This window comes from Sinohyriopsis cumingii, chromosome 3, assembly GCF_028554795.1.
Source record: "Sinohyriopsis cumingii isolate HCF-2022 chromosome 3, ASM2855479v2, whole genome shotgun sequence".
Taxonomy (NCBI): Eukaryota; Metazoa; Mollusca; class Bivalvia; order Unionida; family Unionidae; genus Sinohyriopsis; species Sinohyriopsis cumingii.
In genome coordinates, this window is record NC_142963.1 from 80,939,819 (window position 1) to 80,965,036 (window position 25,218).

Here is a 25,218-nt window from a genome sequence, read left to right on the forward strand (position 1 = left end):
TGTAATGCATTTGGGGTAAGGAAGAACCCTGTTGATTTTGAGGTCAAAAGGTCAGTGGTAAAGGCTACTATGACTGAAAGCTGGAAATATTTCTGCATAATGGCTGAAGTTTTCCACCATCTACATTTACCAAATTATGTAGATGGCTTGTACTTGTGGTTATGTAAAGCAGTATTGATTTGGGGGTTAAGATGCTGAGGTCAAGGTGAACTGGACCAATTTTGTGGATGGCTGATGGTAAGGAAGAAGCCCATTTTAAGGTCAAGATCACTCTGACTGAAAGAAAAATGTTTCTGAACAGTAACTCAAGTTCTATATCACAGACCTAAACCAAACTTTGTGGCTGGATTGTACTTGTGGCAAGGAAGAAGTCTTCAGTTCTGGGGTCAGAAGGTTAAAGGTTAGAGTTACTGTGACTGAAAGAAGAAAGTGGTTTCTGAGAAAAGATGTAAATTATATACATGGAAGATTATTAAACACAGGTGGGTACATAATGTGCAATTTACACTACTAGCAACCCCAGATAGTGCCTATTCCTTATCAGTAAACTGGGTGAAAATCAACTTTTTCTTATACTGTGTGCACTAAATTTGTATTAAAATCAATACTGATAAAAACGGTTTTATGAAATAAACTTTATTTAAAAGGGCTTTAAATTATCTACAAAAGCATATAAATTTCATTAATATATATGTTTTATTATATAACCATATGGTCATGTAATTATGAATCAGTTATCAAAATTGACAGCATTCAGTTAATTGCTATTTCCTGTCTGCGTGCACTGATACCAGTGTTTTTGTTTTGTAAATGCAGGTCACTAGAACCTCATTAATATTAATGAGGTATTCATCAATTGAATGGGAAATGAATGCCGTTTCTGATGGTGTTTTGAAAATTTTGCACATGATGACCTTATGCTGAGAAAATAGTCTCTAAAGTCTTGCTAAATTTTTTTCAACTCACAAACGATATATTTCAATTGTCAATATACCGTTTCAAAATACACATGATAATCTTTCTTTCGATACCAAATTTTATTTATTACTTTCATGTGTAAGTCAGTGGTAGGAACTATTGAAAAAGAACTCTGATTTCTTGCCTGATGGGCAGTACAGCGAAGCAGGCGATCCAAAGACACCGATGAAGACACAGTTCATGCAGGTGACCAATCTTGGCTGTGAGCACCACTTTGATGACCTTGATAGCAGTCAGAAGCAAAATGCCTCCTTGCACCGTCACTCCTCCATTCAATTACTCAAAAGAAACCGTCTCAGAATGAAAGAGTTGTATGACAGTATGACTCCCACATAAAAAAAGTCATTGTGGAAGAGTGCACGCCATGGTGGAAAAGACTTGCATCTTAAACATAAAGAACACCAGAAACGTGTGCAATGAAATATTGGACCAAGTGAGTGAACCGCCACCAAAGAAGAGAAAACAAAATCCAAGTGACATTGATGAATTCTTTGAAAGTGAAATAGATGAACTCAATGCAGTATGTCAGTAGTTGCCTATTCTAGACCAGCTTAAGGTAAATGATTATGCTGTCAGAGCATACCAGAATGCTTGGTACCCTGGATGTGTTCATGAAATTAAAAGTGACAGTACTAATAATTTGATAGCTATATTCATGGCACCATGTAGGAAAGTGGGAGTTTTTATATGGCCCAGCAGAGCTGATGTTCAGAAAGTTAAGCCAGACTTTGTCATAGCAACTGGAATGCTTCCAGAATGTCTAAATTCTGGATGTCAGTGGGCATTCTCAGATCATAGAAAATTTGATGAACTGTTTACAATGTATGCCAATGTTTTCTTCTGAATTAAATGACTTGTTAAGAAATATGTTGTCCAGTATGTGAATTGTCTGGTACAAGAAAAATAAAGATTTTAATCCCTTATTTTCTTCCCTACACTGAAATCTAGTGGACATAGTTTAATTTACTGTATATATTTGAATTCTACAGGAAAAATGCTGTAAGATTGCCAAGTTTTCTTGGTTATATTTTTCTTAATCATAAGTTATGATGGAAATGCTTGTTTTATTAAACTTGTTGGGTCCACAACTTAATTAAACATGCATTTAAATAAGGCAAATATTCACTGAAAAGCCAATTTTTGCCAATATTCAAATAGTCATAACTTCTGAACTAATCAACATATTTCAAAAATTAAAATTGTTCTGAAAAGGTCTAAATGAGCTCTATAAGAGTTAATCATTATGAAATGCAAATATGAAGACTTTGTAATTTGACTGGGGTAGTTAACACTACTGTTTTTTTGTGTTAATTATGTGAACATATTTTACAAACCCTTTTATGGGTTATGTATTGTCTACTTCATTTTCGATTGAGTTATGAACCTTCTGCTCAGCTTAATATCATTACTTGGGACATTGTTGTATTGATGAGTCCATAAAGAAATTGGATTTCAAGCATTCCATGGCATCATTTAGAGGTGTCCCTGAATGCCCTGCTTCTTCATACTTTGATTTTCTATCACAAGTTTCTCTATTGAAGGTATAGAGCAAATTCCTGTGTGCAGCGCCATTAGCCATGCACCCTTTGCTGATAACTCCAGTTATTTCTTTTGTTTTGTTTGTTTATTCCTTTTTTGTTTTTTCATTATTTCTGCCTGAAGTCTATATGCAATAAATCTACTTTCAGTTGGAGAGAAGAATAAGGGAACTTGAACCAGCAGCACTTGCAAACCAGTCCAGTCAGTGTGATCAAGAAATCATCCTTCAACTAAGGTAAATCTTAAAATATTCAAGGCCTGATCAACCTCTTTCCTCTTTAGTAAGACACGTTATGGTGTTGGACATCCATCCTTTTATCTGTTTGTCCAATAACCTTGCATTTCTGGTTATAACTTTTTGTACTGGAGAGATTTTCATGAAACTGTCCCCAAGTATATAATTTTATGACTTGACTGTGTTGCATACCAATGCCATGCCCATACCCCCAAGGTAAGATCATGTTAGGAGAATTCTGTGACTTTTGTCCTTGTCCAAAGTAAACTTGGAACCACCAAAGATATTTCAATGAAACTTCAGCCAGTTATATATCATTGTAGATTGTGTGTCAGGTGTCATACAACTATGACCTCTGCCTCAAGGTGAATGGGTCATGACAAGGGAAAATGTAACAGTGAATCATGTCTGTTTCTGGTGTGTCAGTTGAACTGTTAAAAATATTTTAATGAAATTTTTCCCAAGTGTGTATGTGTGTACATGCGTGCGTGCGTGCACCATGTGCCCACCTCTGTTTTAAGTTTAAGGTCAAGGTCATGCTAAGGGCAAATGTAATTCTGTGACTTGTATCCATGTCTGAAGTATAACATTTTAATATCTGAATATACTTTAATTAAATATGAACCAACTATTCTGTGACATGTGTAGGGGCCCCGAGTGGCCGAGTGGTCTAAAGCACTTTCCGTTACAGATCACTGCCATCTCACCTCTGTCTGCGTGGGTTCAAGTCTCGGATTCAGCCAATGTGGATATGTGAGAAAGCTTGCCAGTAGCTTCTCGAGGGTCGGTGGTTCTTTCTGGGGATTTCCCGGGTTCTTCCTCCACCATTAATACTAGCTGCCATGTATAGCCTGTTGTGTGCTGAAAAATGGCGTTAAACCCTACAACAACAACAACAACAACTGTGATATGTGTTCTTGTCTGGAGTACAACTTTGTAAGCAGAGAATATATTTTAATTAAATTATATAATATGTGTAGACAGTGTGTTGTGCACCATAGCCATGCCTCAAGGTTAAGAGCATGCCAAAGGAAATATAATTCTTTGACTTGTATACTTGTCCAAAATACAAGTATTGAACACTGAAGATATTTTTATGAAATTTTGCCCAAATGTATGTCATCACTTGTCATTGTATTGCATACAAGAGCCACACCCCTGCCTCAAGGTCACAGTCACAGCAGGGGCAAATGTAATTTTTGTATATACTTGTATCCTTGTCTGGAGTGCAGCTTTGAACCACTGAATAGTTTCTAATAAAACTTTAGCCAAGTATAATGCATGTAACACTGGTATGTTGCATACCATAATCCTGCCCACTGCCTCAAGGTGAAGCTCACAGCAAGAGAAAATGTAACTCTGGCTTGTATCCTTGTTCAGAGAATAACTTTTGAACCACTGAAGGTAGTTTAATGAAAGTTTAGTCAGTTATACATCTTCTATAGATGGTATGCCACATGCTGTTGTCACATCACCTGCCTCAATGTCAAGGCCATGACAAGGGAAAATATAAATCAGTGACTTCAATCCATGTATGGGTATAATATTTGGAACAATATATTTTAATGAAACTTTAGCCAGGTATATTTCTTTACCTGACAACCAACTGTTGAGTTGGTAATATGCATGTAAATTGTCATTTGCATGTTGTTCAAAGTTGGTATTAGATATGTGTAAAGTGTTGTTTGCATGTTGATCAGTCGGTGATGTGCATGTAAAGTGTCATTTGCATGTTGTTTAGAGCTGTTAATATGCATGTAAAGTGTCATTTGCATGTTGTTTAGAGCTGTTAATATGCATGTAAAGTGTCATTTGCAGGTTGTTTAGAGCTGTTAATATGCATGTAAAGTATCATTTGCAGGTTGTTTAGAGCTGTTAATATGCATGTAAAGGGTCATTTTTATGTTCAGAATCAGTAATGGACATGCAAAGTGTCCTTTGTCTGTTTTTCAGAGTTGTTAATGTTCATGTAAAGTGTCATTTGCAGGTTGTTTAGAGTTGGTAATGTACATGCAAATTGTCATTTGTGTATTGGTCAGGGTTGTTAATGTACATGCAGATTGTCATTTGTGTGTTGGTCAGGGTTGTTAATGTACATGCAAATTGTCATTTGTGTGTTGGTCAGGGTTAATGTACATGCAAATTGTCATTTGTATGTTGGTCAGGGTTGTTAATGTACATGCAAATTGTCATTTGTGTGTTGGTCAGAGTTGTTAATGTACATGCAAATTGTTATTTGTGTGTTGGTCAGAGTTGTTCATGCAAATTGTCATTTGTGTGTTGGTCAGAGTTGTTAATGTACATGTTTCATTTGCATGTTGTCCAGAGGCAATATTAGGCATTTACAGGGAAACCGGTATCAAAAGTGGTTCTTAAATGTTTTCCTTATGAGCAGGTATTCTTTATATAAAGCTGTCTGTTAAGGCAGAATTCACATTGCAAAATTTATGATGAATTGCAAGTGGTGTTTGTCTTTGAATTCAGGGAGAAGATAGCTGGATTAGAAAAAGAGTTGGAAGCCAAAGAAGAGAAGGTGGCAGTCTTGGAAGCACGCATTGAACAGAGACGCTTACAGGTTAATATATACTAGTGATATTACCTTATTTTAGAAGGAGGTATTTAATAATTTTGGCTACATACAGGTCTGTAGATTTCATATATTTTTGCCATCATTAGTAACTATACCTAACTGTACATTTTTACAGTGCCATAATAGGAATGATTTATTGTCATTTTGGTCGCTTATCCAACAGTTGAGTTAATCTAGTGATATTAACAACTACAGTTGTGTCTAAATGAGGATACTATATCTTTTAAATTGCTTCAAGTGTGTGTGGTATATTTTTCTTCAGATACATTCCCTGATCACAGTAACATTAGTATTATGTATATTTTCGCATGATTGAGGGTTGTATCTACCTGATTCAGAGATGCTGTCAGTACATGTGATTGCATGAATTTGACAGGCTTTGTACAAGTTCATGAAATTGGAGACCAATGATGCCAACTCTTACAATTTTGCCATAAGTCTTACGAACATTACCCTAAAAATACAGACTTACAGCATACTAGCAAAAACGACAGAAAAATGATCATTGCCGAAAAATCCAGATAATTGGTTCATATGTTTTATTTGGATCCTGGTTTCATCATAGAATTAGTGAAATTAGCCAGGGAGCCAGACTAACTTTACAGCAGCACCCCAGATGCTTTAAACCTATTTGTTCATGCAAAGCATCTGCATGTTCAAACTGTTGATTATAGAATTTTGAAAAGTGGCATCCATAAAGAAATGCACATTTAAGACAAAAGGGAAAATAAGATTCTTGAAAAGTGTTAACAACACAGAAGAATAAAACGGGGTATTCAGATTCTTTTGAATAAAAGCTGGAGCTGGAAAGGACACAATTACGTTTATTGGACATCATGTGCCAATTTGAGTGTGTCTCATGGCAGGAGATATGATTGCTGTCGTCATGTGAAATGGAAAAGAATCGAGAGATAGCAAGAAGCCATTGAGCTGCATAGAGTTTGAAACTTGAGCTTGTGCAACTGTACTAGTGGTAAATAAATTCTACACATACTTTACAAACTTTTCAGTTGAACTTTTAATTATGTTTTCCAGCTTTACAGTAGCAGTTATTGATATTTTGTTACACCCTACTGAAAACTGGTAAATCTTACAGAAAAAATCACCTGCCTTACTAAGACAGGCTTGTCAGGGTTGGCAGGTCTGGTGATGTACGAGAACCACTGCAAATTATTTTTTAGTTGTACATATGAAAATGTACTCAGTATAGTTTACAATTCGTATTCAGCTATTCACATTTAAGGTCACAACATAAGTAACCATGGTATTATAACACTAGTTGCATCATGTCATTTTTTGGTAACTGTCTACACATCTGGGTTCTTTGGCTTGTCATGAATGGTTATTAAACTAAATTTGATTGACTTATTGGTAGGGACCCAGAACAAGTATTGCCATAGTTTGAACCTTGCATCAAGGAGGTTTTACAAATGTTTGTTTATAATGTAGGTTAGATAACCCAAATTGTCTAAATTCCAGCATGGTTCATCTTTAGATGATGATTTCATTTGGCAGATACTGACTAATGATAGTGATGAGGGTAATTTATTTCTAAAGTTGGGAAGTGTATCATTTTATTGGATTTGGGAAAGTTTTAATGGAGATACAAGTGATCCCAAAAAATGGTGTTAAATATAAATCTGATGTACACGCGCTTGGTGGACAAAAACAGACAGCATTCTGGTCACCCCCCCATCCCCATTTTACCATTATTTCAAAATTAAATGTACAAAAGGCAGAATAAAAAGCCAAATTAAAATACATTTTAAAAGTGTGCAATTTTCATATTTTTTTTCTCAGACAGTTTATCCCTGCGGTATCTTGTGCTACAAAATCATATAGCCCTAGTGTAAGGGTTAAAATAAATTTAATAAATAAGAATCTAAAAAAATGAAATTAAGAAATAAAGATGTTTATTTAATCAAAATACCTGTCAAAAAAAGCAGACTATGGCATGAAGGGACTTAAAATCCTAATAGAGCATTATGGAACAGATGTTTAATCTGGTATAGAAGTCAGTAAAGCACTGATTTAAGAAAGTAAAACTTAGGCAGAGCTTATGTTAATGAAAAATTCATGAAAAGTCTTATTTTGGGGGTGAAGTATTCAAAACCCAGTGAGGTGTGGACATTTTTTAATAACAGCCACAAGAAAAACCCAGTTTACAAACTTGTTCCAGCTGGCTAAGTAGCTATGAATGTGAAAGAGGATTGTCAGTGTAGAACAGTATTCATACACATGTAAGGAACAAATTAAGCCCAGAAACAATCAACAGATTAATGCTTCTATAACTAGAGGCAACATTTTTTAAAGATTTTGATTTCACTAACAGTGGAGTGGGAAGAAAGAGAGGCGGATATTGAAATGTTAAGTATATATTGGACTAAGACTGTTTTCTCCACACCCTCCTCTTTGTTCTGCTCCCCCCATTATGTTTGTGATACGGGTGAGCTCTTCCCCTTTAGATTAAATTCTGGCAACATCTCTGCCATGATTCTAAGAAGTAAACAAGATCTTTATTTAAATTTGAGTTCAAGGTTTGACCTTGTTTACATATTTTATGGAATTTTCCATTAGAGACTCAGTTTTTCTGAACTTTCTGTTGTGATTTAGGTCAAGTGACATATACTATGTAAACAAGCATTTCTTTCTATTTCATATCAGTCTTGGGAATCTACTATCAAAGCTTGTTGTGTTCAGTTTTAATTTGAGAGGAATTACTTATTTAAATTATTGTGTGGAATTACAAAGTGCTTACTGACATTATTTACTAAAACACTTCTCTGGAATTATTGAGGGATCATTCGAAGACTTTCTGGATTATATTATTGTGATACATCAGGATATTAAAGACTATTAAATTTCATTCAGAACATGGATAGACATTTCAGGATTACTTTTTATTCACCATACTGTAAGTTTCTTTTAAATGTTCACTTTGTAACTGTGAGAAATAAATTCTTTGTTGATTTTACTAAATTTGTTGGTTTCACATCTTTTTGTTAAATAGTTTAAGATCTTGAGTGGTAAAATTTGGAATATAAATGTCACAACTTTAATTCAGCAATTATAGAAAGACATAAATGTTGTCTTTCAGGTCTATTTACTTTTTGGAAAAGGGAAGAAACTCTTACTCATGACCTCCCCTTTACTCCTGCTAGGTGGCGCTAGTCTAAGGTTTTGTTGTGGTAAGAGTAATATCAACCTGCATTGCTTCATTAAATTCTTCAAAAATCCTTGTGATTTAGAAGCATCCATCTGTAAGTGTGGTAAAATATTGTTTGTTTTCCACAACAGATTGGTAACCTTTGTTTTGATTTTTTTAATATATATATATTTTTTTATATTTTTTCCCAGATTTTTAGCTTTATTTGTTTGTGTTTCTTTTCACTCACTAATGTCAAATACATGCATGCTGTATTATTCAGTTGTGAAAATGGCTGAATGTGTTATTTGGTGATGCTGCTAACTTTTCCTGTTTTGAATTGTTAATTCCCATATCTTTGTTGTCAGAAGTACTTGGTATATGAGGATTATCATGAGTCTTGCCTCCTGGATGAAATATACTTCTTAAACACCTTATAACATTTACAAGTCTTGGTAAGAGGAGACATGGTCTTCCATCCACAGAAACAACATCAGCATCAAGAGAGGAAGATGAAAGTTAACCATGATATGATTTTGAGAAAAAGTTAAAGGGATTCTACATGAGTTGCCATTTTCTGTTATTTTATATAAGTTTTGCATAACTTTAGCTTTTGTAGTAATGTTTATATTTGTGCAATTCATTTTTACTTTTCAAACTTTAGTTGGCACTACATAACCACATTTGTGCTGAGATGCCATGAAACACACACACACACACACACACACACACACACATCTGGGGAATTTACCCAAACTTTAATTCCCTCACCAGTGTAGTGGGAGATGATTTGTTGACACCCCTTTCCCATCCGCCCCTGCCAAAGATGTCCAGGAAGTAGGAAGGAGCCAACAACTACCATCACATTCAGTCAGCTTGAGATGGACAGTGCAGTGTCTCTGGATGCAACTGAACAATGCCGTCTCAATATCTTTGTTAAGTCAGTGATGAAGAGGTTGACCAAGAAAGTGACATAGCCACTCTGAGGGGAATTTATAGGCAGCCCAGTTGGTGCAAATCCCTCTGCATGTCTGATAATGGCATTTGGGCCTGTAAAGCAGGATGCATGCCACCAAGTTAGCAAATTCTGCGCATTGGGTAACTCTGTGCAATGATATGTCAATTCTGCTGAAATTGGATCATGTGTTATTTTTGGTTGAAAATCCCATTTGTATCAAGACAGAATGATTGTCCTTAAATTAAAGAATGTAATATTCATAAAGTGTACAAAAATATCCCACATTTCTACTCTAGATGCATATGAAAATGTGTTTTCTAAATGTCAGCATAAAGACCCACTCCATGACCTTCTTGAAATTGTAACCCAGAAAAACCTATTTAATATTTATCTTTTAGAATCATAGAAATAAATACATTATTTAAAAGACAGAAATGTTTACCTTAGAACAATACCACATCTTAATCCAATTTTCTGATTTTGCAAGAAGTTGCCCCACATATACTTTTCTATCTGCTAGCCAGGAAGTCAACTTGCCACTAGAATTGGATTCTCAAGAAATTCCCTGGCTTATAGTCTGTTTCTAAATTCTTTAGTAATTCCCCCCCCCCATAAACAAGACATTGTAAACACTTTATGTCATATTCATTGTTGTTTCTTTTCCACATGATAGTTTTTATTTTTATAAAATGTTGAACTTTTACTAATTTTTTTACAAGATTAATTTAGTTTACATAATATATCTTGTCATTTAGTGGCATTGTTGCATTGGATGTTGTAAAACCAGCTCTAAACCTGACAGAAATAGTCCAAAGCAATATATTTCATTTCCATAGCCCAATGGTTAAATATTATCTTTTCAAAGTTATGCTCTGCGCATAACTGCATAGGCCATCATATCGCTAGTCATGAAAACACAGGGGTGTTATCCTGCATGTCCAAAAATTATATTATTTTGAACAGAATATTCTTGTGACAATAGCCTCTTTTCAGATGGTAAGCATTGTAGTATTTTATTTTCATCAAATGTTGAATTCAGTATGTGTTTTGTGTCAATATTAGTGACAGAAACCTTATGTGAGCAGAAAAGTCAGAGCAATGTATAATTTGATTCTAATTTGGCTTAATATGTTTCCAGTCATCATTGCCATCTGGTTGAAAATGACCATTTCATGCCTTCTTTCCAGCCTGGTAAAAGGAAATCAATTTTCTCATTGGAATGTGCCACATACTGGCCATCAGTTCTGTTGCATGTTAAACCTTACAGGGATCAGGATAACCAGCTTGGCTGACCAGCCAACCTTCTACCTAACTGCTGAGCCTTCCTTCCAGTCCTACCATCATTGATGCTTTTATATGGTCTTCCTTCCTAGCTTCTGGCCAACAGAACAAGCATCATTGGTAGCCTGACCTTCAGTACAGATGGTGGGCCCAACATTATTGGCTACTTGATAGGGTGATGCTACAACTATTTCCATGTCACATGACATGTCGTATGTCAATATAAAAGAAGATGAAGAAGCATCCTCTAGCAAAGGCAATGGAAACCTGAATCATTATTTGTACTGATTCTACCATAGAAAGGATGGAAATCAGTTTTAATGCTGCAGTAGAAGAAATCTTAACTCCTTCAGATTACCCACCACCTTGGTCTACAAGCCACAAGTAGAAAGTCGGAGCTTTGGTAGATGTCGAGGATAAGAAATAAAGTCAAATATTTTTGAAAATTGGCAAGCTCTCCAGCTGTCTCTCAGACAAATTTGATGGCTTGGTGAATTCACAAACCTTCTACTCATAGAATCTGTTACCATTATTGTATAACACATGGCGATACCCCACACACTTGAACACTCACTGACATTTTGAATGTTGAGAAAAACATAGCAGCAGTGCACATCAAACCCACTACCACAAAGGCAACATTGAAACTGATGTAGAATATGCTAGTGATATCATCGATACTAGATATAATATCTTTAATGTTTTTGCTAAATAAGCAGGTAATGAGCCAAATCAATTTATAGGGCAACTCACCACTGCATGACAAAACACCCATACAGCTTTGTCTAATCTTAATTTGATATGGTGTTACATATTTCTTCATTGGCTCACTGATGTTGTGGGGTCGTAAAGAGGCTGTACCAAAGCAGGTGATTTGAAAGGTCCCCAACAAAGTAGATGTCAGGAAGCAGAAGGATAGATGGCACTGTCCTTCTCAACAACAGCAATCGCAACTGCAACAAGGCTTCAGCTGGCATTGAAGGCAGTTCAGTAAGAGAGAATGGAAACAAAGTTTCTCTTTCCCCAAGCCTCCCAACAATTGTCAATGACCCATTAACCTGCCCACTGCATCTTTTAGTTGATACCAGATAACAGTCATACAGTCATGCTTGGATCATCCTTTCCCACTAAACAACAAATGGGTGATCTAAGTAATTTTGGAGGAGCTGTGGGTTTCATTTATCCAGCCCCCACCCCCAATCTCTCATGTTCCCCTTTAATGATGGACATCTTAACAGAGCCCATGAAGGAGATTTTAAAGGATGAAATTACCTTGTTACTCACCAGATGAGCGTTGGAGAGAATTTGAAAGCCAAACTCTTTTATTTTGGGATTTTCCTGGTAACAAAAGCCCGTAGCAAACTCCGTCTAGTGATATACCTCAGCTGGCTAAATGAATGAAGACCAGAATTAAAGATTGAAAATTCACTGAGTCCGGCATATACTTTTCAGTCCCAATCCATCTATCTATAGGCATGTTCCTTTGATTTACATTCAAAGGAACAAATGAGCAATGTCATGTTCTACTTTTTGGACTAAATCTATGACACCTCATTGGTGTATTCAGAACTGTAAATTGTATCATCTCATTGTAAAGGACTTAATTGTTGACTCATTGTCTAGCATCAATGAGATGCCAGTTGTTTTCTGGTGGGTCATGTGGATGTGGTTGTTTTCTGGTGGGTCAAGTGGCTGTGGTTGTTTTCTGGTGGGTCAAGTGGCTGTGGCCCATACTGTCAGCAGACTATTTTGAGGTCAGCACAATCTTCTCACAGGTGTGGATTTAATGCTTAGTTTTTTGTTGTTTTTGTTTTGCTCAGTAAGAAAAAAGTTATGCTTTATCCTTATCTGAAAGACATTGGTTGTGCTAATGCCATATTAGGAGAGTGATTTATCCTTCTCTGGAGGAATTTATACATTCTTCCCTTTTATACAATATATTGACATGAAAGACAAAATCTTCCTGGAATTGTTGGATTCAGCACATACACAGGATGAGTAAGTGTTATCAAAGTTAACTGTAATTCTTATACTACATTTGAAGCAAGTCTGAAATTTATAGACATGTCAAGCTAACTTATTGGCAGGATAAATATTACCTTTTTAATTTTGCACTTATGGACTGGATAGATCAATACAACCTTACTAATTTTTCATATGCTAAACTACATGTACATGTGATCTTCAGGTATAATTGTAAATGTTTTATGATGGATGTGTTTTATATTGCTATAAAAAAATTACCTTGTCATGAAATGATTGCAGTATTTTGACAAGAATTTTGGATAACAAATAAAATGTACAGCAATCGTGGATATTTTCTCTTTTTAAACCTGCTGCATTTTGACCTTGAAAAAAAGATAAACTTGTACAAGCCTGTTATGAGAGACAATCTGTCTTGAGAAAACACTTTGTTGACACGAATCACAATGGTGGTCTCCTGAAACAGGTTTTACCGTAATCTATGTACTCATTCTCTCACCCACATGCACCCCTCTGTCATACATACAATGTATAGGAATACAGTATTTGTCAGAGAAGTATTCCTATACTTGGAATTGCAGCTGATTCTTCAGACATACATGTAAATAATTTTTTTTTAAACATGTACATTTATAGTTCACTTCATTGTTCGATTATGATGCCAATTGTTTCATGCTCACATTTTTTCTTTTCTTTGTGCGCCAATTGTTTCTCCATCAGCTGTTGTCTGTCCTCCACCCTTTAATACAAGTTTGTTATCAGTTCTCTTCCTAAACTACTTTGGAAGATTATCTTGAAACTTTACACACACATTCATCCCATGGTCTAGTTGGTCCTAAATAAAAATGGTGCTGCTTCAACATCCATTATAGGCACTAAAGTGACTATCTTGGAAATTTTGTTATTGCTGTGCCTTCTACATGGATGTTCATATCAAGATTGGGTTTCCACTTAAAGACTTGTCTAGTTGGTCCTAAATGAAAATGATACAATCTGACGTCAAATAAGGCTGCCTAATTAAGTCAAAACCAGTTTTGATAAACAGTTGATTTGACAGAATATTTCATATCTCAATGTTAAAGACTGTGTAGGATTTTAAGGCCATTGCAGCATTTTTTAAAACTGATTTTTAAACTTTTTAAAAGGCACTCTTTGTTGAAATGAAATTTTTTATGCATATTTACACATATATGTAGATGACCTTATCAGATATTTTATGCCGTATATTAATTTTTTAAAATAATTTTTTAACCTTTTTGGTACAGAATGGATATGGTAAAGCATTATAGTTGTATTCTTGTGTAAATATTTCCTTCTTTTATGGCAATTCATGCCATTAATTTGAATGGTAGCTATGTCTTGTGCATAGTTCAGGGAGAAAGTTCTATCTTGGGTATCACGTGTGGAAACAGACATTTAATACCAAAAGATCTCTGCCTCAGGAGATGCATCAAAGACAAAATTAAATACCATATATACTCAAAATGTAAGTCATGCTCAACTGAAAACAACATAGACCCTGTAGCACAATGCACCAACAGATCAGGGTTTATTTTTGTTTTACTGATTACTTTTAACAAACTGACAAATTGATCTGGATCTGTTGGTTTATCATGCACTGGCAGATCTTGGTCTGTACAATTTGCAGTTGTACTTGACTTATAAGCAAGTATATATGGTAAGTGTTGATGACAAAGTCAGCTCCACTTGTGGCCATTACAGAAAATTGTACTTGCTTTATGCAGGGTGACTATGATCCAACAACAACAAAGGTGCTTCATTTCAAAATGAACCCTGTGAAAGTTGCTCAGAATCAGCGCACTGAGGAGGTAAAGGCCTTACAAGAGGAGAATGAGAGACTCAAAAAGAGACTAAAGATTTTGGAGGAGTCTGGAGGGAAGGTGGAAGATCTTACTGTCCAAGTGGAGCAAAAACTGCAGGAACCAGGTTCTGCCAAAGATATAGAAGGTATATTGTCTTGCTTGCATTGAGTAACTAGAGCTACATCTATGGCTAACCATGGCAAATCCCCATGCTTAGATGTCTGCCATTTTGGTGAAGTGTATTATGCTATGACCCTGTCCATCCATTATTTTTTCTAATTCCATATGATATTAGTTCTAAGGCATGTACTTCTGCCTTGCTTTGTGGAAAGACTGCACTTGGTGTAAGGAAGAACCCTACCTTTATTTTGAACAAATTGTTGAAGGTCATGGTCACTGACTACAGGAAGGAATATGGTTTCTGCACATTATGATGCGTTCTTCACCATCTACAAATACCAGACTTTGGGAATGGCCTATACTTCTGATAAGGAAGAACCTTATTGATGTTGGGGTCAAAAGGTCTAATATTATGATCACTGGCTGAAAGAGAGAGGGAAAATAGTTTCTGCACAATAACAGGAGTTTTACATCACATACCTTGTCTAAACTTTGCGAATGGCTTGCATATTCAGTTAGGATGCTTACTGGTTTGAGATATAACAAAGGTCATTGTCAGTGTGACTCTAAGATGACCCCCCACCCCCACCCCACCCAGTTTTGCATAATAATTTTAGTTCTTGACTGTCTACTTTGACAGAGTTTGTGGAGGGCTTGCATTTAAGATATGGAAGAAGTCTGATGATTTGGAGGCCAGAAATGTGACTCAGAGAAAAATGGGTTTTGCAGAACAACTTTTATTCTAGCACAATTTCCTTTACCAAAATTTGCAGATGACTTGCACATGGGGTTATAAATCAACCTACAGATTCTGGGATTTAGAGCTGAGAGGCTGCTGTCATGGTAAGCCAAACAAAATTTAAAAAATTCTGCACAGTAACTATAGCTCAATACTGCATGCCTTAAGCAATTGTCCAGATCATTGAAACTGATCGGTATGTGATCTCTAGGGTCAATCATGCCCTACCAATTCCTTTTTGTAAATTAGTATCACTTCATTCATTTATGCTACTGGTATTCTCGATACTTTTATTTGATTATACACACCCCTCCCCCTATCTCCCCACCCACAAGTACCAATTGGATGTTTTGGAAGGGACCCCAAAATGACATCCATCACTAGGGGCAATCCAGGTACCAAGTTTTGTGAGTTTCCACTCAGGGGTTTAAGAGGAGATCATGTTATGGACAACAGATGGATGGATGGATGGATAGACAGATGCAGGGTATCACAATGTAAAATGTGGGAATAATTTGCAGGTAGGATGAACTTGCCTTGATTCCTTGGACTGTATTTTCTTTGTACCATAGATCATTTGTCCCAAGATCAAAATGGCATGACCATAAATCATCTGTCCCAAGATCAAAAAGGCATGACCATAAATCATGTCCCAAGATCAAAATGGCATGAAAATAAATCATCTGTCCCAAGATCAAAATGGCATGACCATAAATCATGTCCCAAGATGAAAATGGCATGAAAATAAATCATCTGTCCCAAGATCAAAATGAATCTATATAAAGTTTGGCAATCTAAAAATTTCATTAATTCCAAAAATAATTACTTTATGTTGTAGTGTTGAGGATTTACCTTGAAGAATTGGTAGTATTGACTGTGATTACTAATCTGGTAACAAGTGGATTATATGGCCTCTTGCCACTAACAACTGTACATTGTAATTGTAGACTATGTGGATATAATTAAGTCACTGTTCTGTAGTTACCCTGGGGGCCAGTGTAATGATCAAATGTTTATTCCTAGAAAATATATAAAATTTAATATCTAATTTTTAACATTATCATTTTTTAATAATATATTTATCGGTTGCCTGATTGGATTTCCACATTGGGAAAAATGGTTTTCCCAGCATTAATAATTTTTTCTGGACTCCTGGGCAATGGATGTTTCTTAACAGTTTCATCAAGTATACAGTATATACTTGTTTTTAGGTAGTCCAAAATGCAAAACTGCATAGTACTGGGTCTGCCATTACATAATGTGCTGGCACATCTGGGTCTATATATTTTGTTAAGAGTAACCAGTAGGATAAACAGCAGTCATTATTTGATCTGCCTACACATTATACTATATCAAATTATGGTCTGTGTTGGATCCAGCTTACAAGTCAGTATTGACAGTCCTGTTGCAGTGGAATCGTCTCCATTCACATCTAATATATATAGTTTCTTACAGAACACCAAATTGATTAGAGATTGGCATAGTTGTTGCTAAAACGCATCAGTTGATCTAATTTTTTTGAAGATCAGGATTTTTTAATCATTTATTGCACAAAATGTCTTGTGCAGTTCATCGTTTTTAGTTTTTAATCTTTGCTTATGATTTGCACCATATTGACATTATTGTTGTGATGTGCCATTAAACTGTAATTTATGTACACATAGATACATCATTTATTGCAGAAATGAGAACTCAGCTGAATAGCGCTAAACTAAAGAATGAGAGGTTAATGGAGGCATTTAAGAAGACAAGCCAGGAGTTCCGTGAAGTTTGCTATAGATTGATGGGATACAAGATAGACATCCCCTGTACCAATCAGTATCGTTTGACTAGCATGTATTCTGAGTCGCCCAGCCACTTCTTACTCTTCCAGGTATAAAGTCCTGAGAATTTTGCAGACTAATCTTAAATTATTGATGAAAATGCTTGGTTAGTATATTTCCCTCCCTCTCCCCCAGTCATGATCAATACTACCCAACAACCATATGGGTTTAGTCATCCAGTTACTGTATATACTTACTTTTAAGTAAACTCCAACTGCAAACAACATAGACCCTGATCTGCCAGTGCATTATGCTTTATGCAGCAGCAGATTTGTGTCTGTGCAGTTTGTTGTTTGACTTGTATGTATGCACAATATTTTTTTACATTTTTAGTTATTCATGAGAATATTCACTTGACATATTCACTTACATTTTTTATACAATTTTGTATACATGTAGTTTGTCAGTAGCTTGCCTGTCAGATTCTAATCCTTGATGTGAATTTGGCCAACACTATTTCAAGTTAACACAATGTATTACACACTCAGTGGCTAGTGTGTAGTGATTGGTTCCCATAGCAATAGGTTTAGTTAGGTCAGCATTCAAGATTGTTGGAAATAATTTTTGAACCAGCTTGACAAAGTTTGGTATATTAGGATTCATTTAACTTGTCTGTCCATAATTCTAGGACTGTAACAAATGTTGACCAGTCAACTAGTCGCTTATGAAAAGGTGACCAAGTAGACTAGTTGGGATATAAGGAATAACATTTTAGAAAAATAAAACCTCTATACATATGAAATGGAATTGGGTTTTAAAAGACAGAGAAATGTTACTATGGTCAGATCCTAGAAATTTTCTGTTGATTTCTACATCTCAGTGATAACCGCACTGGTGGCTTAGTGGTTAGAGCATCCACCTCAGATGCAAGAGGTCGTGCGTTCGATCCCCAGCCGAGTTATACCAAAGACTTACAAAAATGGTACTAACAGCTGCCTCGCTTGACGCTCAGCATTAAGAGGTTAGTGTTAGGACTGGTCGGCCCGGTGTCAGGATAATGTGACTGGGTGGGACATCATGCCACATGTCTGCGGCATGATACCCCAGTACTAGACATCACTATAAACTGCCACACTGCAGACATCGTAGCAATATGACTGAAAAATTGTTAAAAGCTACGTTAAAAAACCAAATCACATCTCAGTGATCCATAGTGAGGGCTGTTCCCGTAAAACATATCTGGGACCCAGGGACCCACTTTTAATGGGGGGTACTCACCCATAGATGCAGTTTAGAATTTTCTTATCATTTTAGTATAAACTCTTTGAAATAAATGTATCCAGCATAGAGTTTTTAAAAACTGCCATCCCAGAGTACCTTGTATGTTTAAATGGAATAGCCTTGAATAGCTTGCCTGCCAACATTTTCAACATAATCATCTGTTGACTTTAATGAAAATTGGGTTGATTATGCATTCGTTAAATTAGTGTTTTTATATCCAATGAGGGCAGTTCACATTTTTCCATTTCTTTTTTAAGTAAATTGTCTTGTATATATATATATATATATATAAAAGACTATTTTACAAAGATTATGTGCTCTATCATGACCATAAAAAAGTACAGTGTACATATAGAAAGGTATTATACTTCCTTCATTATCGCTAAAACAGTAACTACCACGTGGTACAAGATCTGTCTTTTCAACAGAAAATAATCAACTTTTGTAAAGACGTGTCTTGCCGTAAGTCTTACGGAAATTATCCTTAAAATATGGACTTATGGCATACTAGCAAAAACTATGAAAAAATGATCACTGCTGAAAAATCCAGATAATTTGTTCATCCTTATTTTATTTGGATCTGGGTTTCATCTTAGAATTAGTGAAATTAGTCAGGGAACCAGACTAACTTTACAGCAGAACCCCAGATGCTTTAAACTGCACCTATTTGTTCACACAAAGCATCTGCATAATCAAACTGTTGATTATAGAATTTTTTAAAATGGTGCCCAGAAAGTGATGCATGTTTAAGACGAAAGGGAAAATAAGCTTCTAGAAAAGTGTTAATAATCAGCACAGAAGAATAAAAAAAGAATATTCAGATTCTTGTGAATAAAATCTGGAAAGAACACAATTACGTTTATTGGACATCACATGCCAATTTGAGTGTCTTGTGGCAGGATATATGATTGCAGTCATCATGTGAAATGGAAAAGAATTTCCAAGAATTATGTAAAGTTGAGAGTTAGCAATAAGTCATTGAGCTTCATAGGGTTTGGAACTAGAGTTTGTGCAACTGTACTAGTGGTAAATAAAGTCTACGTGTACATTATGAACTTTTCAGTTGAACATAATGTTTATCGTTGATGCATCAAACTTTTAATTACGTTTTCCAGCTTTACAATAGCTTTACAATAGCAGATATTGATATTTTGTTACACCTTACTGAAAACTGGTAAATCTTACGGAAAAAAATCAACTGCCTTACTAAGATGGATTCATCAGGGTTGGCAGGCCTGTTAACTGCCCTTTAGTTGTCAAAAGTTGGCACCCTTTTTGTTTCAGCACAATACAGTTCCATCCATGCATATATCTATCTGACCATCTTTACTGTCTGGGCCATAACTCTTCCTAGAGTATTTATTAGCTTGTAACATGCTGTTAGGGTGCCATTTGGGAGGTGTAATGCACTAATTACTGTCACATTTACCTTCTTTCCAGCATTGACTTGGCACTGCTTAAACATTTCATCCTATAATTCAATTCCGAACATTCACCAGTTGCTCCAAAAATTGCAAAGTAGTTGCATTTTGGGATGAACTTTTTTCATGCACCAAAGCAGGGCCACATTTATCAAGTATTATCAAAGATTGTGCTTTAACTCTAATAGCACCTGTTGCCAATACAGTTCAGTGAGGTGCATCATGAAATGGACTTGTATTGTACTCTAAAACTGGGTCACTGTGATCTAACTTCTAGGATTTATTTAACATTACTTAAAAAAATGTTTACACACTAAACTACCCATCATTCTTCACCTATTGATGCCAAATTTGCACTGAGGATTTGTCTTTGGGTACTTGGTCACAGTGATCTCTTAACATCCCTTAGAATTGGTGTTCTGTTGTCATGTGCTACAACAGTGGGGGTATCTTGTGTGCTCCTGCTAACTGATAACACTAGTTTCTAGATGTAGCCAACATTATAAAAAGGTATGCAAAATATTTAACAAATATTACACGGTCATAGAATAGATCATATGTATATATATATATATGTGTGTGTGTGTGTGTGTGTGTACACACACACACACACACACATGATAATTAATAAATTGGAAGTTTAGTCAGGGGTGGGAATGAGGTTTGATATCTTACATTTACATCATTTGTTTAGACGGCAGAGTAGTCTAAAATGCCAGACTTTACAAAGCACTCACATTTCAGCTCATTCTGCATGGGTTCAAGTCTCACCTTGACATGGGCATATGAGAAATCTTGCCCGTAACTTCTGTGGGTTGATGGTTCTTCCTCCACCAAATATACTGGTTGCCATGTATAGCCTATTATGTACTGAAAAATGACATTAAATCCACAAAGTGTGTGTGTTGGATTTTCATGTTGCTTTAACAATTTTACAGTCATATCACTACAGTGTCTGCAGTGTGACAGATTATAGTGGTCTAGCACTGGGGCATCATGCTGCAAACATGTAGCAAGATGTCCCTCCCAGTCACATTATCCTGACACCAGGCTGACCAGTGCTAACACTAACCTCTTAATGCTGAGTGCCAAGCGAGACAGCTGTTAGTACCATTCTATGAAGTCTTTGGTATGACTCGACCTGCAGCCTCCCACATCTGAGGCAGATGCTCTAACCACAAAGTCAAGCCAAGCCAAAATCATTTAACACACAAGACATATCTGGTGTCAGAATACAACTGACTTCTCATTACTGTAGTATGTATGAAAGTGCTATTGTAGTTCACACTTTTGTTTTAGTTTGATAATATTCCTTTTTATAAAACTGGAATTCTTTGAAATTTCCTCTACATGTGTGTGGGTGCATACTCATGAATAAATATCTATGTCCATGATGGAGTATATATATATATATATATATATATATATATATATATATATATACTAAGTGTCTGAAGTTAGAGCATGAGATTTAGGCTGAAGAAGAAGTGTACGCTTCACTGAAATCAAATAGGTTTCTATCATTAGGAATGTTTTCATCTGTTTTCAGCAAAGTTCATCAGGGGAGATCCAGATGCTGGAGACAGAGTTTTCTACAAGTTTAAAAGACCATATTGACATGTATCTGGCCCGATATGACAGTATTCCAGCATTTCTTAGTAGTGTGACATTGGATCTTGTGAGCAGACAAACAATCAGTATAGGATGAATTGTCATGTTATTGTGTCACTTGTGATTGGTGAGACGTGGGTATTAATTTTCTAGCTCTGATGCCAATGTCTTTTTTTAACTCTGCTGGTCATAAACCAGAAGAGCTTGTGGTATGGTCTGTTGTCCATCTGTCCATTTTCAGAAGTTTATCATTATTCCTTGTGAATTATTTAGAGGCTTGCAATGAAACTGTACACACACACACACACACACACACACACACACACACACACACACACACACACCTACCTCATTGTTTAGTTGGTCGTAATTGCCAATCTGATGCCCAATATGGCTGCCATCTTGAAAATCATATTATCACTACTCCTGAATGGTAAAGTCGTATAAAAATGAGATTATCACTAAAACTATTATAATATCTTCTTGTTGGTCCCAATAAAAAATGGTGCCATTCTCATGTTTGCCACAGTGGTCAATTTCAAATTCTTATCACTATGGTGATATTGATATGGGGTATTCACTAGACTAGTTCTTACTATGTCCAGTTGTAAATGGTACCAATCTGATGTCCAAAGTGGCCATCTTGAAAATCTTATCACTACCCTGAATAAACAGCTGGTTATATTGGTAATGTGCTTTCACCAAAATACTTCTTGCAATGTCTCATTGGCCCTAAATGGAAATGGTACCAATCTGATGTTTAATATGGTCAGCATGGCACTATCTTGAAAATCTCGTTATTGTAATTTCACCAAACCAGAAAAATATAAACATAGGGTTTCCACCATTAGACTTATTAGAATGTCTTGATGGATGTAAATTAACTCTTGTTGGCCCTAAGTGATGTTTTGTTTGTCCTTAATAAAAATGGTGCCAATCTGGCATCCACAGCAGCTAATTTGAAAATCTTGCTATTGCTGAAGAATCTCAGATATGGTTTCAGCATTAGGCAGTTAAAAAGAAATAATTCAATCTTGATTTTCTGGAAATGCCTTAGAGTCAGTAGAGCATCATTCCCTTCAATGGACTCTTGTTACAATTTTTAAAGTCAGATTTTATAGCTTCTACATCAATCGCTATATTCAACTGAAACTTTTATTACTACATGGCTAAAATTTCTTGTCTGATATGCTAGTAGTTTCTATTTTACCTGCATCAATAAAAAATGCTTAATACAGTCATTCAAGACTCCTTATTCCAGTTGACACTTGTATGGATGATTGCAATATTAGAATAGAAACTGGATCTATCTCTGCATGGTATTACAAGCTGAACCTATGTACACCTCTCCCTCGATAACTTGCACACAGCGGGGTCCACAAACATAGACCGCACTATAAGCAAGGCATGAGTTACAGAGGGACCTCCAAATCTTTTTATAAATGGCTGTGATATCGAGATAAACATGGTGGTGGTGGGGAGCAGCGTTAGAGAACTGGGCTGTTTATTGATTGAATCCTCATTTTGCAATCATAATAATTTTTAATAACGCGCTTTTTCTAATGAAGTTGTTTGTTATTCTGTTTAAATAACATTTATTTTCAAAATGTCAAATATATGAAAGATTGTTGAAACTGGTTTCAACAAATGTCACTTGTATGCACAAAAAAATGTGTATTACATCACTGCTTTTTGTTTTCTTAATGAGTCTGGTTCCTGCATTGGTGTTTAATATTATGCTGCCAAATCGGGAGTCACCAGAGCAGGGAACTAGACTAACTGCTGCTACACCACCAAACAAGATTCCTTTTTTTCAAAAACACGCAACATTTATTTCGTGAGACAATCATCTACGTTGAAACTAAATTTTTATATTGCTCAATTAGTACAATATTGATGTCGTGATTTCATTGGAATTAATAATTAAACTTCTTATCATCCTTGAGGATATCTCTAAGTGCCAGTTGAATTCTCTGAAACTTGCTTGCCCACAATGGTCCGTATCTGTGAAAGCAAGCTCTTTATTTTGCTTGGCCACCTTGTTATCTTTGATCACAGTTATGAAACAGTCAGTTAATTTAAGGTAGTTTACGTTACATACACAATAATAGTTATAAGTGTTCAATTGATCAAATGAAATGAGTTCACCCAACATATGACTGGGGCCGCTGGATTTTAAGTTTGTAGGACTTTTGTGCCTTTTAACTTCTCTTTTATTCCACCTCCTTTATTTCATTCAAAAAACATAATTAACATGATAATACAAAGGAGGCCAGCTTTTAATTCAGTGCAACAATACAACAAATACTTCTGGAAGTCAGTTATCAAACCACGGTCAGCACTTAATTAGGTTCTCCGAGAAACGCTCATGGACAGATCTGTTTACGTTTAATTACAAGAGGACACATTGAATTTATGACAATTACTCTTAAAAGCAGCTAAAAGATAGAACTAGAACACAAATTTCAGTTGATAATTTTTTAAATTTAATTTGTATTTATTTATTAAAGTGCTGCCTCCACTTGGCATAAGTGACATTTTCATTGATCGAAATTTCCTTACATATCATTAATTGTGGTGTACTAGGAATGTCGTTTGGAAAGAAAATGTAAAAAATTAGATGACCTATTTTTAAATTTGATATTTCAAGTGTTGATTAAAATTTCCAGGTCCTATCTACCGTTTTTGACAATAAAATGATCGATACATCAAAGTTTCTGTTACCAATTTTGATCAAGATTTTCTTCAAGTTCAACAAATAGGGATACATTTTTGGAGTATTTCCTGGTTTAAAAAATGGGATCGACGCCTGACCCCACATTATAAGCAGGTTCATGAGTTATCAGGGAACGAGTTATTGCGGGAGTGGTGTATGCATAACATGCAAATTAATTAACAGATTAAGTTCAAGCTGGTATCTTGAGAATATTTATATAAATGTTGCAGCTATGAGATTGTAAAGCTGTGGATTAAGTCAGAATTTCAGGTGAGCTGATGATTGCACATTTCATACCTGCTAGTCATTACAATTTCAGTGTGTTCCTTACAATATCATGTACATCTTTACACTATGCTTTATAGTTTATGTTCTTAGGTACAGGACCAGAATAAAACAAAGAATAAAAAGCTGTTTTTTACACCTATATTATCCACATTTGTTTCTGTTTTTTGTTTTATGGTATGGCAATGCAAGTAGGTTTTTATTAGCAGTTTGCAATTGGAGTCAAGTACCTTGGCCTAAAGACACACTAAGATAGCTGATCCAATTGTAGGATTCTAATGCACATCCTTTCAGTTGCAAGTCCAGTACACTAATCATTGAGTCATTTTGACTCCAGCCTCAGGTCTTACTTATATGCTAGGTAATAGTCTAGAATGAAAACACCAATGTGGCACTTTCATATTTGAAGGAGTACACTAATCATAAGATATACTTTCAGTGTTCTACTGTAGCAGTGGTATATGACAAAATTCCTAGAAAACAGACTGGTTTCTTAAATTTGAAAACCTGTCCCTCAGACCTGGTTCCCATGCTTTTCTAAAGATAAATTTCCAGGTCATTTCCAGGGTTTTTCCAAGATGAAATTACTTTTTTTCAGTGTTCACATATGACCATTACTGAATGGAATTAAAGAACATTTTAGATTATAAAACATGCTTTTTCTAAATCTAAAGATGTTTCTCTTTCAAGACTCTCCAAAAACATCGAAGCCAGAAAAGATGATCATGAACAAAACCACAAAATATATCA

At 35.5% G+C, this 25,218-nt stretch overlaps 1 protein-coding gene and 1 long non-coding RNA gene across 3 annotated transcripts in view; both read left to right on the top strand.

Moving 5' to 3' along the window:
* Window positions 1-24,593, top strand: part of LOC149803187 (mitotic spindle assembly checkpoint protein MAD1-like) — a 94,725-nt gene extending 70,132 nt beyond the window's left edge. For both annotated transcript variants that reach the window (XM_089952804.1, XM_089952805.1), the window contains exons 13-17: window positions 2,667-2,752; window positions 5,237-5,327; window positions 14,455-14,677; window positions 17,074-17,264; window positions 21,406-24,593. In XM_089952804.1, the coding sequence (XP_089808930.1) occupies window positions 2,667-2,752; window positions 5,237-5,327; window positions 14,455-14,677; window positions 17,074-17,264; window positions 21,406-21,564 (750 nt within the window). In that variant the 3' untranslated portion in view covers window positions 21,565-24,593. The remainder of the gene's footprint in view (window positions 1-2,666; window positions 2,753-5,236; window positions 5,328-14,454; window positions 14,678-17,073; window positions 17,265-21,405) is intronic.
* Window positions 1-25,218, top strand: part of LOC149803185 (uncharacterized) — a 495,629-nt gene that overhangs the window by 170,684 nt on the left and 299,727 nt on the right. The window lies entirely within an intron of this gene.